The sequence below is a fragment of the Sphaerodactylus townsendi genome, linkage group LG13, assembly GCF_021028975.2.
Source record: "Sphaerodactylus townsendi isolate TG3544 linkage group LG13, MPM_Stown_v2.3, whole genome shotgun sequence".
NCBI classification, from domain to species: Eukaryota; Metazoa; Chordata; class Lepidosauria; order Squamata; family Sphaerodactylidae; genus Sphaerodactylus; species Sphaerodactylus townsendi.
In genome coordinates this window covers 15,250,701-15,270,055 of record NC_059437.1, presented here as the reverse complement: position 1 = coordinate 15,270,055, position 19,355 = coordinate 15,250,701, and the positions used below count along the sequence as shown (strand labels likewise).

Sequence of the window (19,355 nt, the reverse complement as noted above, 5' to 3'; positions counted from 1 at the left end):
TGGCAGATATTACTAGTTTTTTTTTCATCTGCCTCTGAGGCCTAGTCTCTAATGACCAAGCCATATCAGCTCCAACCTCAAAGCTTGTTCCTCAGTCTGAACAGCACGTATTTCTGGAGAAGACCATGCCTACTTCAGTACCTGTGTGGTTTCTAGCATAATTGATCTCCTGCTTGACCCAAACTGACCTGCTTGTCTCTGACCTTTCAGGTGCTATTCTTGGAAGTGTTTACCCCTGCCACTTCATGGTAGGTTGGTCAACCTCCTCTTCCAGCCAACTGCCATTCAGTTCCCCACAGACCCAATCACAAGTTCTTGCACAGGATATAGCTCCTAGGGAATCCAGAAAAGGCTAAAGCTCAAGGACACTTGCTGACCTCAGCTGGGAGGAAATGCCTAAGTCTTACGGAGGCAATCAGTTGAGGCACATCCAGGGATTTCTAATGATAAGTATGGCTTTGCCAGTCTAGAGTTTCCAGTGCATGCAGCACAGCCTAGAGCAGAGGCTGACCTAGCCCTGGACTGATTTCTACAGCACTGAAAAGGCAACGAGCAAATCAAGAGACCAAATAGCTCCTAGGAGTCAAGCAGCCCCCAAAGCATTGATGCATGTGTACTATCCTTCATTCGATTAAGAAATGTTAGGGGTTCTCTTTTCCTTACCACTTTAATGTGACACCTGTTTAAAGGTAGTCCCCTGTGCAAGCACAAGGTCATCAGTGACGAATGGGATGACATCACATCACAACATTTGCAAGAGAGACTATGTTTATGGGTGGTTTGGCATTGCCTCCCAGTCATTTACACTTTACCCCCAGCAAACTGGGTACTCAATTTAACAACCTTGGAAGAATGGAAGGGTGAGTCAACCTGAAACCAACTTCCATTGGAATTGAACTCTGGTCGAGAGCAGAGCTTTGACTGCAGTTTACCACTCTGTGCATGCTCTGTGCATAATGTGGTGTAAATAATCTAGTTAAAAAAGCATGTTGTTGGAAGATCTGATCTAAAAACCACAACATTAACAGACTTTGCATTGAAACCAACCGGACCATGGGAATGGCTCACACTTCAAAGGTTCAGGGAATTATGTACGTCCATCTCTTCACAAAGCCCTTTCCAGGTCTCCATGGAAACAAACTGGACCACCTACCATGACATCTTATGCAGAACCGGGGGGGGGGGAGGAGAGTGAATGGGGAGGAAGAAGTGCTTGGAGGGGGCCGTGGCAAATGCACTCCAATTGGTTCATCTTTCTGCCTGGCCTTTTCAATAAAGACATCCCTGCAGAAGCCCTTTAAAACCAGGACTTAACCAGCATGCCTGCATGGCAGAGGGCGGGGGAGAAATTGATTCAGAAAGACCAAATGGATTAATTAAAGAGCAAGGTTTTAATATTCACACCACAAAGTGAAAGCAGCAATCATGCTTCCCCAAAAGCAACATTTTGCTGGATTAAAAACACACCGGAGGATTATTGGTTGACATTTCAATTCCCTGATGCCTACATCATGCTCACAACATTCATTAACGTACGTATACAGCTGTATCCTTTTGTTGCAGTTTCCCCCCCTTTTTTCCTTTAGGTTTATCCCTTTGACAGCCCAAGGACGCTCTCGGCACACCTTGAACACATGAAGCTGCCTGTTGGACCATTCATCCATCTACCCTGCCATTGTCCACTTTGACCTTGGCCCTCCAAATTCTCTGATGGAGACTTTTGCCAGCCTAACCGGACAAGATCCTAGGATTGGCTTTTAGGACCTTCTGCATGCAAGCCATGTGATACACCATTAAGTTCATGGCTTCCAGGTGGAGGAGGAGGAGGAGGAGGAGGAGGAGGAGGAGGAGGAGGAGGAGGAGGAGGAAGAGGAAGAGGAAGAGGAAGAGGAAGAGGAAGAGGAAGAGGAAGAGGAAGAGGAAGAGGAAGAGGAAGAGGAAGAGGAAGAGGAAGAGGAAGAGGAAGAGGAAGAGGAAGAGGAAGAGGAAGAGGAAGAAGAAGAAGAAGAAGAAGAAGAAGAAGAAGAAGAAGAAGAAGAAGAAGAAGAAGAAGAAGAAGAAGAAGAAGAAGAAGAAGAAGAAGAAGAAGAAGAAGAAGAAGAAGAAGAAGAAGAAGAAGAAGAAGAAGAAGAAGAAGAAGAAGAAGAAGAAGAAGAGTTGGTTTTCTGCTCCACTTTTCTCTCCCTTTAAGGAGTCTCAAAGAGGCTTGCAAACTCTTTCCCTTCCTCTCCCCACAACAAACACCTGGTGAGGGAGGTGGGGCAGAGAAAGTGCTGAGAGAACTGTGACTGGCTCAAGGTCATCCAGCAGGCTTCATGTGTAAGAGCAGGATAATCAAACCCAGTTCTCCAGATTATAGTCCACCACTTTTAACCATTACACCATGCTGAATATGTTGCTATTCTTCAGAACAGGCTTAGTTATTTCCACATTGCCTTGCAGCACCCTCCTGACATGGATGGCAATCATTGCATTGGGGTAGGTGGGTTATGTGATAGGTGTGGATCTGGGATACAGCTTCCCAGACTCACATAAGGTCTCATGACAATTTAGAAGGGGAGGAGTTGCCAGAGGGTTCCCATAATTCCAACATACCATCATCAACCATGGGCCAGTTTCCCTCCAGGAACTCTCAGACAACAATGACTTCTCTTCAGCAACACTTGTGGCCTCCTGAATTTTGCCCCTCTGTCTTTCCACACTTGATAATGGCAATACAAATGCCAAGACTCTTACAAGCGTCACTAGTGTTGTCAAACTCCAGTCATTGCAATAATGCTTTGATTATAAGGTGATGGTTCCAGAGGGTGCAACATTGGAGCGACCCACCCCTGTGATTGAGTATTTTAGAGCTCCTGGACCAATGCAAGAGCAACAACTAATGGTACCCGCACAGTGGCCTTCCATCCGTCTGCACTCTGTCCATGGTCCTGATTACTTATCTGTTATGGACTTCCAACTCAGTGTGACTTAATTTGCAGATTCCTAAACCTACCTAATTCCAGGAGTGGAGGGGAAGAGTGCCAATACACCATGTCCCATAAATTGAGCACCCATATACTTGGTTTTTCGACACACTTGCTTTTCCAGCAAAAGAACAGTCCATTTATATGAGAGGTCTACCTACAATAGGGCCAGATTTCTCTCTCATGAAAGAATTCTCCTTCCTCTTTAGATCAGAATTTACCAGTACAATTCTAAACACTGAATCACTGAAGTCAACAGGCTTAAAAATGTGTAACTACTTAGGATTGTACTGCACCTCTCCATCAGAACTGAATATACAGATCAATTTAATGGTACGTGCAAAACAGAAAAGATGAGCACATTTCTTTTCTGAAAGGACAAACTCCACGCTGGATTGAAAGGAACAATATGATTCAGGCAGTAATTTTCCTCACCAGCAATTACACAATTTGTGGTTAAATATCACGAACAATGCAGACAAACACCTCCCATTCCCCTTCCTGAACAGAAGTTGCTCATGCCATATTTGACAAGTGCCAAACTCCCTGATCCTCCAAACAAGCAAATGGAAGGGATGCAATGGGCCATGCAAAAAGGCTGCTTCTCTCCTCTGTTCGTGGCCAATTTTTCTGGTCACACCTCGCATCATCTGGTACCCGCATAGTGGCCTTCCATCCATCTGCACTCTGTCCATGGTCCTGATTACTTATCTGTTATGGACTTCCAACTTAGTGAGTTGGAAGTCCATAACAGATAAGTAATCAGGACCATGGACAGAGTGCAGATGGATGGAAGGCCACTATGCGGGTACCATTAGTTGCCAGAAGAGCTCTTTCCCTCTACATCTATCATTTCCTTTGTGCATGTTAACTATGCAACCGTGGGCCCTGCCCCATAAGGCAAACATGCACAGAATGAGAGGGGCCAGTGTGCTATTTTGCCCTTCATGCACGCTGACCATGTACACCCATGCAGCATGCGTACAGGGCAATAAATGAATCCACGTCAGAAGCAAAGCAAAACAGCTCTCGTTTCTGAGGCCAGAGCCATAGGCTCTTCTTGTAAGCAGGAAATTAGAAATCATTTCTGCCTGCTCCAAAGTGCTTCTGAAATGTTAGTAATTATTATAAACAAAAATTCTCTGGAGACCGGAGATTCATCCCAGAGTTTATGCTTGGATGAAACCAGGCCACAGACAGATTTATTTTAATATCGCAGGAGGGGTGGACGGTGGACGGGAATGAATTGCAAGACAAATGTTATTTTTCTTGCCATTCAGGCTTGAGAGAAAAAAAGTGAGGACGCGTACAACCCAATTACCTACTCCCATACAAGTTCCTTTTCTCTCCTCACATGACAGGGAGCTCTTTCCCTCTACATCTATCATTTTATTTTTTCATATCCAAATAGCATAAACTCTATGAATGCTTAAGTTGTCAGGGTAACAGCGCTCCTGTCACCCCCTCCTTATACAAATGAGAGGCGCACACATAGAATCCCCCTAAAAATGCAAACAGTAGGATTTTAGTAGGATGTACATTATGCTTTTTTTAAAATAAAAAAAGGAACAGATTCAAGGAACAGATTCTTCATACAGCAGCTGAGGATATAATAGGACAGTGGGGAGAAAGGAGCTTTAGACAATGCAAATTTGGTGCAAAACAGAGCATTTCCTTTAAAAAAGACACACTACATACCTTTTTATTAAATGGGCTCTGCTGTTCACATAGTTGGAATCAAAGGAGTAGTTTTCAGTCTGAAAAGAAAGGAAGAAAATAGAGATGGTTACATGCATGGATTCATCTGCTGTGCTGAGAAGCCAGGTGCTCTGAAGCAAAGACACCGTAGATCAATGGCCCATTCAGCTCTGAGGTATGTGTGATAATTGTGGCCTGTTTGTACATGTAGCTTAGAGCAGACAGAATGCCACTATGGGTCCATTTCCAGCTTGCCCAAAGCTAAGGTGCGAGGTGATCTTGAGGCCAAGTCAACCTTCTCCAGTTGCCTTGTCTTATGACCCTAGCATAATGCCCAGGTGTCAAGAAAGGAGTGGGATGTTCCCAGGAATGAGCCAGTGTGACTGTGGGATGTTCCCAGGAACGAGCCAGGAACGAGTGACTGTGCTACGAACTGATATTGCAGGATTAGGCCAGGCCAGTGACAGCAGCAAGAGGCATCGGGTCTCTTGTTGACTCCTCCTACATCCAGAAGGCAATGGCTGAGCCAATAGCTGTCATCAGCACCACTAGCAAGGACTTCATCAAAAAGCCACTGTGGATCTGGCAGAGCTAGTGGGGCTTGATGGGGCTGGATTTTTGGTGCCAGGGGCCTTCCAGTATATTGTGGCCCACCAAGAAGTTTCCTTGAAAGTTAGATGGTCAGTCCACCTCTGCTAGCCCTTACCATGGTGAAGAGGGACATATGACTTGCCACCATAGTTCTGGGTCTTGATGACACCAGTCCAAATGCACATCAGGGGTTAAGCTAGATCAGTGGTTCTCAACTTGTGGGTCATGATCCCTTTGGGGGTCGAACGACCCTTTCACACGGGTCGCCTAAGACTCTCTGCTTCAGTGTTCTCCATCTGTAACATGGATAAATGTTAGGGTTGGGGGCCACCACAACATGAGGAACTGTATTAAAGGGTCACGGCATTAGGAAGGTTGAGAACGACTGAGCTAGATCTGAGCTTAGTTCAAGCTTACTCATAATCCTGCAGTATTGAAAACTACACAGCAGAAACAATAGCAGGACATATCTCTTCAACTCCTGGGATACCTCTTTTATATAACAGAAGCACAGTGGTCCACAGATTTCACTCACAATTACCATAGCAGTGCACCAGAAACATTTTCCAAATTGCATTGAGCAGACTCCATGTACAGGGCCCAGATCAACATGTAGCTCTGCTATCCTGCCTCTAGCATTAGCCTTTGGTCCTCCTCTTAAGTTGAAACAAAGCCTACATGTATTTAAATGCATCGCCCAGTATTCATCTCTTGCTACGCCAGCTTCTCCCACTGTTTAGTCTCCCTACCACACACACTGGTCTACATTAGATTGCAATTTCCCCGGGGCTGGGATCTGCCATTTGGTTTCATTTACGCTCCAACTCAGCATGCATGCTGGTGGCCTTATTGTTCCTTTCATTAAGAAACTGGAGTAAATTAGCTGATGTTTTGATACAACTGGATGGAAAAAACAGAAATGGATTCTTATAGATGGGGAAGACCATTAATATATATAACTGATTTTGGATTTACCCCCCTTACCCCCAAAAGCCCTCCCTCCATGGCTAATGAGGGCAACGGGTGTTATTTATTTCATTTTAAAATATTGTATTCCTCTTTTCTCCCCGATGGGGACCCACAGCTACTTGTCACATTGATCTCCACTCCTCCACTGTGTCCTGACAACCACCACCCTGTGAAGTAGGTCAGGCCGAGAGAATGCCAGATTCGCCAGCAAAATCCATGGCAGAGCAAGGGCTCACAACTGGTTCTTCCAAGTCCCAGTCTGACACTTTGACCAATGGACAACCCAGGCCGTTCCTACGTAGGGATGAATTCTCATAACTCGTCAGGGCTGGGAGTTCCACTTGAAACAAACTGGTGGCTTGCTCCTTGGTCCCTTCAGTCTGGGAGCTAAAGTGAGGGAACTGGGCCTGGAGAAAGAACCCTTGGGAGAACCAATTATCTGAAACTGACTTCCAATGAGATCCCTTTCATATGGATGGGGAGCTGTCCCCAAGCTGTTGAAAGAACCTTTTGGGGTAGGAAAATTGACATTGCAGAATGTACCCCCAAGAAGAAGAAGGAGGAGGAGGAGGAGGAGGAGGAGGAGGAGGAGGAGGAGGAGGAGGAGGAGAAGATGATGATGATGAAGGAGAAAAAGAAGAAGAAGAAGAAGAAGAAGAAGAAGAAGAAGAAGAAGAAGAAGCTGCTGCTGCTGCTGCTGCTGCTGCTGCTGCTGCTGCTGCTGCTGCTGCTGCTGCTGCTGCTGCTGCTGCTGCTGCTGCTGCTGCTGCTGCTGCTGCTGCTGCTGCTGCTTTTGGATTTATATCCCCCTTTTTCTCCTGTAGGAGACTCAAAGTAGCCTACAAACTCCTTTCCCTTCCCCCCTCACAACAAACACCCTGTGAGGTGGGTGGGGCTGAGAGAGCTCCGAAAAGCTGTGACTAGCCCAAGGTCACCCAGCTGGCTTGTGTGGGAGTACACAGGCTAATCTGAATTCCCCAGGTAAGCCTCCACAGCTCAAGCGGAAGAGTGGGGAATCAAACCCGGTTCCTCCAGATTAGAATGCACCAGCTCTTAACCACTACGCCCAACATGATACCTCTGCTTGAGGCAGGCTCTTCTCAAGTTTAGCAGAGCACCTGTGGCAATGGTAACTGGTTCAAGATCTTCATGGTGGGGAGCCCAGGAAGACCTGCTACAGCCCTCTGGGTTCAAGAGGCTCCAGTAGAGGTATGGCTTTAGTTGAAGCTGTCTCTGGTGCTGAAATGAAGGGGACCTCCCTTGAGACAGATCTGTCGCAGCCTTTCTGTTCAAGGTGAGTGCTTGGTGGTAGCTGTCATGGTCAGGATGGGTTAACCTGAATGGGAGCAGCTCAGGCAAAGGTCCTTCATGTCACCTGCAACCTAATCCAAGCTGGAGATGCTGGGGATTGAATTTGAGGTCTTCTGCTAGCAAAGCAGATGGTCCACTACTGAGCCACAGTGCATGCGAAGTGGACAATGTTTGACCAGGGAGGCAAGGATTTCAATTCTTGTTGAGCGACAAAGTTCTCTGGATGACCTTGGGCCACTGGCTGCCTATTCACATCACAGACTGTTTGTGAAGGCAAAACAGGTGGAGGCAGGAAACCGCATATACTACCCTGAACTCCTCAGGGAAACCGTAGGATGAAAATGTAGCCAAATTAAAAAGTAAACAAATAAATCCCTTCCTGTCCCTCAAGACAGCAAGTCCTGTTCAGACTCTTTCCAAGTACCAGCATTCCACCGAGCAATGCTCCGCACATTCGCACGCTGAAGCCAAAAGCCCCGTTGATCATTCCATAAACATTTGGCAGAAAATGGCTGGTGGGCTGGCTTGGCGACCCCCAGCACCATTTGCAGAGATGAAACAATGTGACCACACTCTGTTACAAAAACTAATTGCTTTTTAATTCCCCGATAGACCGCGTCTGTGTGTATCAATTTGACTGAAAGTTCAAAAGGTGTTTTCTTATTAGCGTATAATTAGTGTGCTAAAATATTTACCGCACAGATATGTAAATGGCAATCAAGGTAAATCCCCAGCTGGAAAAAAAAAGTTAAAATAGGACCTTGGTAATGCTTTTTGAAACCCTTTTATTGTATTAAACAGTGGTGCAGTGCACATGCCGATAGACTGAGCTTTCTTTTTAACACTGAAGCAAACAGGAAAAAAACAAAGCTGAGAGGCTACTGTGAGTGGAAGGGGGCAGCCCAACCCATGAAGGTTTTTCCCACAGCTGTGGAACATCAAAAGAGATTTTGCCATCTCCTTTTGACTGGGCAGAGCCTGTGCAAAACCTATGGAAATCTAGGCTTTCTCAGGCACAGGCTGTAGAGACGCTGTATGTCTTGATTCCTGCTTCGCTATGCAGTTCCAAAAAGCCAAAGTACCCCTCTCCTTCGACCATTCTGCCTTCAAGCAGATAATTTGCTGAGGTAAAAAATGCCAAGGGAATAACAGCAGTAATGGCATGTCCAGTTTAGGCTGAGGTGGGAGGGACCAAATAGCAGCTTATTTGTTTACATATTTATACCCCATTTATCTCCCCAATGGGGATTCAAACTGGCAAAATTGGCAAACTGTCAAACTGGCTTACAACAGCATTCTCCTCTCCTCCATTTTATCCACATAACAGCAACATTGTGAGGAAGGTTAGAGAGCAACTGGCCCAAGATCACCAAGCCAGCTTCCATAGCAAAGTGGGGATTTGAACCTAAGTTTCCCAGATCACAGTTTGAGGCTCCAACTGCTGCACCGTGTTGACTCAGCTGAGGCTGGTAGGTCAAAGTAAAGGCCTTTGTTGTCTCTGCCTCTTTGACCTCTTATTTCAGACCAAACTTTGCTAGATGGTGGCTGGGATCATTTTAGATTAGCAATTCCTGCGTTTTCAACCTGAATTCAACTGGGATTTTTCTCCTGCTTTGTCGGAAACTGAGAGCCTTTCTTTCAGCGTCATTTTCTCATTCCTCACAGTTTTTCCCTTCAAATGCACACATGAAGAAATTGTATGTGAAGAAATTAGCATTATGTACATTAAATTTATATTGTTGGTGTGAGGTGCCTCTTACGGTTTTCGAAGCAAGGGATGAATAGGGGTGGTTGGTCATTGCCTGTCTCTGAATAGTAACCCTGGACTTCCTCAGTGGTCTACTGTCCAAGCACTAATCAGCGCCAACCTTGCTTAGCTTCCAAGAGTTGATGAGATCTGGGCCACTCAGTAAAAAAACCCCATACAATACGGGTACATGATACAAATGAGTGTGAAAAACTACAAATGGAAAGCAGAAAACCAAAACAAACGAACGAACGAGAGAGGGAGAGGGGGAGAGAGGGAGAGGGAGAGAGGGGGGGAGGGAGAGAGGGAGGGAGAGGGAGATGGGGGCAGAAATGAAAACAGAGAAATAACCTGTTTGGGAAGGGAAGAATAATGGGGAGAATACACCCCCACCATTTCCTGCTGCTGGTAGAGTCCAAAATCTGTGACTCCCCTCCACCTGAAGACACCCTCTGTCAGAGCCAAACACAATCTCCTGACAAGACTCCTGTGATCAAAACGTGACTTCGTGTCTTGTTTTTTGTAGCCCCTTCTGCCCTGGCTTAATAATTATTCAGGCGCACAATGCACAGGCCCGTAAGTATGGTTATCCTACTGTTTAACTGTGTCATTATGCCACTGTTTAAGACTGTGTATTTTTCCTCCTTCAAAGCCCCTTTGTTTCTCCTTTTCATAGGAACAGGTATGAAAACCAGAACAAAAGGGAACAGAACACCTTTTGTGTCATAGTCTATTAGGCTGTGAAAATGGTTCCCAGGGGGAAGCAACAGGCATTCTGCATTGCTTGGCTTGTTCAAAATACAGCTGGACAAAGTACTAAGCAATACCCAGCAAGGAACAATGTGCGTTTTCAAAGGAGATTTGACAGCTGTTCTGTCTCCAAATTTGTGGTTCTGGTTATGATAAGATCTCCTCTCTCCTCCTGCAAAAAAAAAAAGAAAAGAAAAGAAAGATCCACCCACACAGCAAGTCTAAGCCTAAAAACTGTTCTATTGCCATTCTTATAGATAGCCTATCAACCACAGGCCACCATTCACATGGCTGTGATGTCATGGAATGTTCACAAGCATTTTCACTGCTCCAGGTGATGGCATTCGAAACAGGATTGTGACAGGTGCAGCAGTGGCGTAGGAGGTTAAGAGCTCGTGTATCTAATCTGGAGGAACCGGGTTTGATTCCCAGCTCTGCCGCCTGAGCTGTGGAGGCTTATCTGGGGAATTCAGATCAGCCTGTACACTCCCACACACCCCAGCTGGGTGACCTTGGGCTAGTCACAGCTTCTCGGAGCTCTCTCAGCCCCCCCTACCTCACAGGGTGTTTGTTGTGAGGGGGGAAGGACAAGGAGATTGTAAGCCCCTTTGAGTCTCCTACAGGAGAGAAAGGGGGGATATAAATCCAAACTCTTCTTCTTCTTCCATACACAAAAGGTCTGTTCCGAAAGAAAGATCTTACACAAGGCCTGTGGAGTGGTGGGGTGCTGATCCTGTGAGAAACAAGGGCAAAGTAGAAAGAATACTAGAGAAGGAGCCAGGAGAAAAATTGTAAGAACTGGTGCTAAGAGACAGCTGAACTACATGATCTCGGCAGGGAGAGGATGAAAAGAGAGGATGCTTGCCAGAGACCCCATGCCTGTGCCATGTCTCGAGTTTACCACTGCACTGGATGGCACAGAAGTAAACCAGCTCCCTCCCTCCTGTCCTTGGAGCCCCCGTCTCTGGAAGAGCTACTTCTCTTCTCCTCTCTACGGCCATTACGAACAAAGCAAAAAATAAACATATGCATCTTTAATGGTGCAATAAATAAGGAAAGAGGGTTGTGCCTCCTGCTAGCATAATCACAGTGGCAGGATGCGCACACTGGAGCAAGAGAGGGTGTGTTGGTGAAGGCTACGCTTCGGTGCCACGATAATAAAGCAAAAGCCACACTGGTTAAGTGTGACCTTTTCCAAAAACCCAAAACACAATATCTAATTCAAGAAAAACCGGCACCTCCCACGGAGAGACATGTTATCTGGAGAAAGCTTGGGGGTGGGGGGTCAGTCTCATCAATGGCACGGTTCAGTTACTGCTTCCACCTTGTAATTACTGCTGTATATTCAAGCTGGAGACCAAACATTGGGGGGTTTGGGGTCAGAGTCTGTGGGAGTCCTTCCTCCTCATTCCTGCGAGAGGATTTTGAATATCAAACGCCAGGGGTCTCAGCACGAAAAACACATAGCCTCCTGTTTCTGATATGTCGCAGTTGAGAGACCGAGGATGCTCTGGTTGAGCCCGTGTAAAGGGGAGAAGGTGGAACAATGCTAGCCGTGAATTTGCCATCAGTTGGAAGAGTGGCAAAGAAGAAGAAGAGTTTGGATTTATATCCCACCCTTATTTATTTATTTATTTATTTATTTATTTATTTATTTATTTATTTATTTATTTATTTATTTATTTCCATTTTATAATTGAGTTTTTATATACCGCCCCTCCCCCGAAGGGCTCTAGGCATGTGTGAACAACACAATAAAACAATAGTTACAATAAAACCCCCATTAAAACAACAATCAATAATATTATATTGGCAGCCATTCATATAAACTGAACTTCCTAGATCCACCTCCTGTAAGAGAGGACCTCCATGGCAGTGGCCTAACAAGTTCTTTACCCCTTCCTCAGGGCCCTCCCTGCAACAGACACCTTGTGAGGCAGGTGGGGCTGAGAGAGTTCCGAAGAACTGTGACTAGCCCAAGGTCACCCAGCAGGAATGTAGGAGTGCAGAAACACATCTGGTTCACCAGATAAGCCTCTGCCACTCAGGTGGAGGAGTGGGGAATCAAACCCGGTTCCCCAGATTAGAATGCACCTGCTCTTAACCACTGCACCAGGGATTTACAGAGGAGCAGCCGTGGCAGAGAAGTGGTAAAATCCAGCTACACGTTTTCCACTTTGCCAAACCACAAGTGACATGTGGGATCTCTGAATATAATTTCAGACAGCTAATTTAGTCCATGAAAGGAGTGTCAAGGGGAGTCAGCTTAGATTGGGGTCATGGCACAGGAAAAAGAGAACTAACCCTTCCACAGACACAGTTTCCCCAATTGAAAATGTAAACCCAAGAGCAATTTAACCCAAGTAGGGAAAAAGACAGGCACAAAGCAGTCTTTTTTCTCTTACGGAGGCTTAAAGAAGACCGAGGGTGAGTATTTCAAATTAGGAAAATACAGCAGGGGGATGTGTTTAAAAGACTCCCCAAGACTCTACTCCAATCCAGAGTACTTCCATGGCTGCTTTTTAGGCTGATTACACATTTGCATGTGTAATTCCCTGGGAATGATGAATAAGAAGCAGCAGAAGGCAAGTTTGGCAAGCCAGTTGCACAAAAACAGAGCAACTGGGTGAACCTCTGCTATGGGCACAGGTCAGGCACAATGCTTCTTACTTTCTAAAGTTAAGCTGCACAACGTTAGAAGGGGCCAGCTTCAAGCTGAGGACCTCATCACCTCCTGAAGGACCATTCACCTTCAGAAGCTATTAAAGCAAAGGGCTCTACTCTGGGGTTTCTTGTTCTGACCTGTTCTGCTCTGTATCTTGTCTTTGTCCTCCCTGACCCACTCGGGGTTCAGCACAATCTCTTTCACACAACTGTAGTCACTGTTTGTTCACATAGCCTCTTGTTTCAACATCATTCTGCGAAACCTTACATACTGCCCCCCTCCTCGAGAAGACAAAAGAAGAAGTGTTTGGACTTATACCTCACTTCTCTCAACTGTAAGGAGTCTCAAAATGGCTTACAAACTCCTTCCCCTCCTCTCCCCACAACAGACATCTTGGGAGGTAGGTAGGGCTGAGAGAGTTCTGAGAGAACTATGACTGGCCCAAGGTCATCCAGCAGGCTTAATGTGGAGAAGTGGAGAAACAACGCAATCCAGGTTCCGGAAGTAGCTACCCAAGTGCTGAGGATTCATGTGAATTGATCTTGGTCCTATAGTCTACATCTAAATACAAATGAGCTAGACACAAATTTCTGCTTAGAATACTATGTCCTTTCGGCCGCCTCTCTGAACTTCCCTCCATGAGACAATGGTTCAAGAAAACCTGCCATTTCATTTTCACCCTTCAAAGGAGGAATCTAAAAAGCAGACCGTTTTCCTCTCTTTTTAGCCATAGTCCATCAACAAGCTGCGAGAGGAGAGGAGAGGAGAGGAAGAAATCTCCGGCGAGGGCTTTCTCGTATCAGCTCGACTGATCTCGTGCTGTCAGATGGAGAGCTGGCTCTGGCGGCACTGGCCTCATCCCCACCTAATTACATCAGCTGCTAATGCCCAAGTCATTTTGTTCCCACCTGCGCAAAGCAGCTTCCCGTGCCAGCTCGACACGCAAGTGTCGTCTGCGCGCGGGCGCATGCCGGCCTGCCTATCCCGCTGGGGGTGGAAGGGGCAGGGAAGAAGTCCAGAGATGCTCTGTGTGTGTGCCTGGAGTTAAACTGATGAGCAGATGGGAGTCTTCCTGGTAGACAGGAGAAAACGTGAAATGCCAGACCAAGGCTATAAATAAAGGACACACTTTGGGGGAGGGGAGGGGGGCCACAGGAAGAGCAATGTAGGGCAGTTATGTTTTCAAGACACATGACAAATGGCATTATATACTTTTGCAGACACGTATTGTCTGAGTACGTGTTCCATTTATACTTTACAGAAACTCTCCGGGTTTTTTACTGCTTAAGAAAAGTGGTTTTTACTCTTTCCATTTATCATAAAATGACAAAACAACCCAATAACTTAACTTTACAGCCCTAACCTAGATTCTGAAAAATCCACTAATCCTCTCTGCCACTCATGCCATACTTACAATCATTACCTATCAAATCCGTAAGCGCTTATCAAATAAAAAAAAGGAAGTTAATATCACTCTGCATATAATGTTTATAAATGTGCAGCTTTATACATAATGGTTCTGTAGATTCCACATCTTCGGTAAGAGGACATCATTCTTATGTGACATTGGTGTTGTTTTTTTTCAGAGCTGCTGCATTTAACCTAGACCTGGCAAGAGAGCTTATCTACCATTAAGACATCCCATAATTTTTATAAGCAATCATCTTTAGTAACTGTTGAGATACTGTTTAGGATGAAGGATATATCCAACACCAATACCTTTCCAAACAAGAGGACTGCATACAGTATAGTAAAAACTGATATCCTTTTATGTTCCCTGTATAACAGCAATGTTTTCTTTTATCTCTGATATTTAAAAGATTGCAGAATTTCCTGGAGCAACAGGGTGACCTGTCATTGACACCAGGAATCAAGCAAAGATGGGGGAGGGCTGCAGTGTGCATACAAAACTGAGACTGGCGGAATTTCAGAACCAAACGTTGCCTGTTTGGATTCTTTTTCTAAAATCAGGGGTTGCCGAAAGAGACTTTTGACCAAACACCCTCCCCCCCCATATTTTCACTATTAACATTTGAAATTCAATACCATTCCACCTCTAATAATGGAGAGCTAGGGAGAATTATACCCTTTAATAGGTGTACATCCTTCAGTGAGAATTACACCCTTCAACTCAATTCTGTTTGGGAATGCACTGCAAAAGTACTTAAATCCAGAGCATCCGTCACTGGGGATTACAAATGGCAAAGGCATTCCATCAGAAGACAAGACATTAAAGTTTTTGCGACCAATCAGAGCAAGAGGAACATGAGTGAGAAATACTTCCCTCTCCCTGTTCTTTTTCGCTCTGTCATACAGAGGAACAAGACTCAAAACTGACTGTCAGGGTGTAAACCCATCTCCACTTTCGCTTATCTGTTCTACTTATACTGACTCATGGGTGAAGATGGAGGACATAAAAAGAGCACTTGAGATTTGTCCCTGAGCCACGCGGCAAACCCAGCTTCATGCGAGCTTTACATCTGAAACGACAGCACGCAACCGAGAAATCGGACGTTTCCTGGCCCCTCCACCTTTTCCTGAGAAGCTGCATTTATCCATTGATGACTTGATTTATCTCAAAGAGGCAGCTTTGTTTAAAAGCGCAAGGCAGCTCTGAGGACGGCTTCTTGGTGATGTTACGGGTGACCAGCAAGTCAGTGCAGAGTACAGCTAGTTCAGCTTCGGAATGAGAACTTGGATTTGAATGTGTGCTTTCACCCTCTAGAACAGTGGTGGCGAACCTTTGGCACTCCAGATGTTATGGACTACAATTCCCATCAGCCCCTGCCAGCATGGCCAATTGTAGCCCATAACATCTGGAGTGCCAAAGATTCGCCACCATGGCTCTAGAACAGGGGTAGGGAACCTGCGGCTCTCCAGATGTTCAGGAACTACAATTCCCATCAGCCTCTATCAACATGGCCAATTGGCCCTGCTGGTAGGGGCTGATGGGAATTGTAGTTCCTGAACATCTGGAGAGCCGCAGGTTCCCTACCCCTGCTCTAGAACATAGGCGTCAAACTCGCAGCCCTCCAGATGTTGTGGACTACAGTTCCCATCATCCCCTGCCAGCATGAAATCTTACGAGAGAATATCAGAAATCGTGCCTCTCTACCCTCTCCCCCCCCACACACACACACAAACAAACAAAACTTTGGGGTTTGATTTCTGTAGGCAGGCATTTTAATAGCAGTTCCATCAACGAAAAAAGCCTGAAGCCCCCATGCAGCTAACTAATATATAATTTCTCAAAGTGCTCTTAGCTGTTGTCTTAGCAACACTAAACACAAATATATCAACAGAAACCCTCTGAATCACGCACCCAGTTGGGATGCTTTAGACATATTAACCCGTACTTATTTATTTATTTGTTCATTTAACCCATTGTTGCTTCCTGACAACGGTGTCCATTAAGGATGGATGTCTTTCTGGGATTGGGTGCCATCGAGAGCACCTTTCCGATAAGCAACCCGAGAGCTATGGGGTACTAACTAGAAAGAATTCATCATTCTTCTTTCATGTTGCAAAAAGGGCGTGCTTCCTCCAGCAAAGCAACCACAGCAACAGGAGGGATTCTGAATTAATAAAATATGAACATGAAGATTTAGCACCCTTTTTGCTCCAGAGTGGCCAAGCACACGAATCCCAGAAGTCCACAAGCAGAAGTTCTCCACTGCTTCCCCCAACCTGCATTCGCTGATAGCAACTCGCATTTGATATGGACTCTAAATATGGAGGTTTCAATGAGCCTCCGTGGCTAATAACAGCTGATTAACCACTCCTCTGTGAATCTGTCCAGTCCCCCTTCAAAGTCATCCATTCTGGTGGCCACCAGCACATCTTGTTGCTGGGTTCCAGGGTGTGGACTATTTTTTCAGCATTTTTCAAGCTCAGTTTTAAAAGACACGGAAATGTTCAGAAAATGCTGAACCTCCATACCGGCTTTTTGGCTTCTTTGAAATTTTCCAGGGTTTTTAAAGTCAAACCTGAAAAAAATCTGAGAAGCTGGATGTTCTGCTGCCTCCACCGCCCCCTCCGAAGTGCACCTGAGCTTGGGAGGGGGCGGGGAAGAGCTGAGTGCAGGGATCCGCTGAGCCAAGAGATCACCTCAGCCAACACTTGCACTCACCTCTGCTGGCTGGGCTGTGGGACCAGCCAAAAGCTGAAAAAAGCCAAAAGGTTTTTTTCGGCTTTCTTCAGCTTCAGCGATTGGCTCTATTTCTTTTTTTTAAGCTTGGAAAAAAGCTAATAGCTTTGGGGGGCTTTTTTCAGCTCAGGTTTATCCAGGTGCACGACCCTAGTAGGTTCTACAAATTAATCACCCACTGTGTAAAATACTTCCTTTTGGCTCATTTGAATTGACTTTAAGGGATCCCCGAGTCCTGGAATTAGAAGAGAGGATGGAAAAGATCCTCTGCCTATCCCCTTTTTCCATGCCATTTGTAATTCTATAAACCTCGGCCGTATTCAGCCCCTTCGGCCATTTGTTTCAAAGCCGAAGCGCGCATCTACTTTAGCTTTCTCTTGTTGGGAGGACGTTCGCTTCTTTGATCATTTTGCTTGCTCTTTTCTGCACTTTTTCCTCAGCTCTCTGAGATCCTTTTGAGATGGGTGATCAGCTCCAAGCGAAATTGAGAGAGGGAAGGCTGCCACTGTGGGCTGCCTACATCTGTGGACTGGCGTCATCCACCAGCAACATAGCCCCAGCCTGAATCTCTCAAGGACCGGATCTCACAAGCTAGGCACGCCATTCTTTCTCAGCAGCAACTGTGATGTCGGAATGACTGCAGTGCTGACCATTCTTTCAAGGCTACTGTTAAAAAGCAGGGGCGTGCAAATGAAAACACTTTGAGAACTTGAAAGGACTGTGTACGTGCACATTCCAATTATTGCTATCCTTGGCCTGAGGACAGCTCTGAATTTTATGCGCCCGATGTGATGGTTGCATGTACAGCACACTGATGTTATTCATAGCACATATATAAAGCATAAGTGCATCTTTGCACATTTGTGCACCTGCATCTAGGAACCCGAATTGCATGGCGGTTCCCAAATTCACACTCATGTACTTGCTCTGGGCAACACTGATACAGACCCAGCAATCATGCATTTTATGTATTGTCAAAGGCTTTCACGGCTGGAATCGCTGGGGTGTTGTGTGGTTTCCAGGCTGCATGGCCATATTCTAGTAGCATTTTCTCCTGACGTTTCACCTGCATCTTCAGAAGAGTATATATATCTGTGGAGTGTGTGTGTGTGTGTGTGTGTGTGTGTGTGTGTGTGCACGTGCGGGCGTGCATGCGTGCGTGCGTGCGCGCGCGCGCGCGTGTGTGTGTGTGTAGTACATATATATATATATATATATCTGTGAAGTACATATATATATCTGTGGAATGTCCAGGGTGGGAGAAAGAACCATTTGCCTGTTAACAAGTGTAAAGGGTGCAATTAGCAAGCTGATTTGCTTGTGTTGGATGGGATCCACCCATTGCTTTACTACCATCAGATCCTCTGAAGATGCCAGCCGTAGATGCAGGTGAAACGTCAGGAGAAAATGCTACTAGAACACAGCCATACAGCCCAGAAACCACACAACACGCCACACATTCTATCTTTGGGGAAACCGCCTTCTTGTCTGGCACAGAATTCCTGCCTTTCCATGAAGAGTTGTAAACACAGGGCATTAAAACAAATTACATATTTCATATTACCCTCCTTTGCCACAACCTTCTGTCTGCATGCTTGATTAATTATGTTTCCATGCCATTCTTTATTGCCGAACAAACAACACAGACCTTTACCCAGAGCCAAATCCTAGACCCATCCCATTTGTATTAGAACAAATCCTCCGGGAAAAGAGGAAAAAAAAACAGCCACAGACCCCTGTTTTCATCTTGCCTTTCCCCGTATCGAGATGCACGTATTCATCACGAGAACAGGTGTTCCAAGCTTCCGTCAGGCCTGCAGGCATACTCAGAGACGGCGACAAAATATGTCAACCCATTCATAAAAGCATGCAGGGCCTTCCCAGTGGGGAAAGCCAAGCTTGTAATATCCCTTCAATCACACTGCTCCCTCCTTCCTTAGTCCGTCCGCCTGGTTACTCTGCGGGGCAATCAATCACGAAATGGCAGAGCCTTGTGCACATCTATTCCAAACTATTGGTATAATCATGCCAGCCCTTAATTGCTATGATTACATGTAATGTGAAGTACATGCATTAAATCAAAACAGCTGGCCTTATTTGGAAAACATGGCAATTTTAGAATGCAGTTCAGACCAGCTGTGGTCCTAGATCCTGACCAGTGAAAGGGCTCATATAAGCGACAACTGGCAAGTGACTTGCTGCTTACTGGCAGAAAGGCACTCTGCATTTTCATCCGTGTGTTTTCTCAGCCTTCTTCGCTGTAAGACAAATTTAGAATGGCATGCATTCCGGAAAAGAAGAGGCAAGCCGAAGGTGGCAGAGCACCTGTTTTGCATACATATCCCAGGTTCAGTCTCTTGATGACACACTTAAAATTAACCTGGCAGGCATCTTGGAAGGGGCCACAGGTTTGTGCTCAGGAAGTTACCTCATACAGTCAGACCAGCAGCCCTTCTAACCCAGCACTAAGTCAATTCTGACTTAGAGGAGAGGAAGAAGAAGAGTTTGGAT

General features: G+C 45.7%; 1 protein-coding gene across 2 annotated transcripts in view; it reads right to left on the bottom strand.

The window, feature by feature from the left end:
* PCDH19 (protocadherin 19) overlaps positions 1-19,355 on the bottom strand; it is a 157,780-nt gene that overhangs the window by 67,286 nt on the left and 71,139 nt on the right. For both annotated transcript variants that reach the window (XM_048513748.1, XM_048513749.1), the window contains exon 3: positions 4,665-4,723. In XM_048513748.1, coding sequence (XP_048369705.1) covers positions 4,665-4,723 — 59 coding nt within the window. The remainder of the gene's footprint in view (positions 1-4,664; positions 4,724-19,355) is intronic.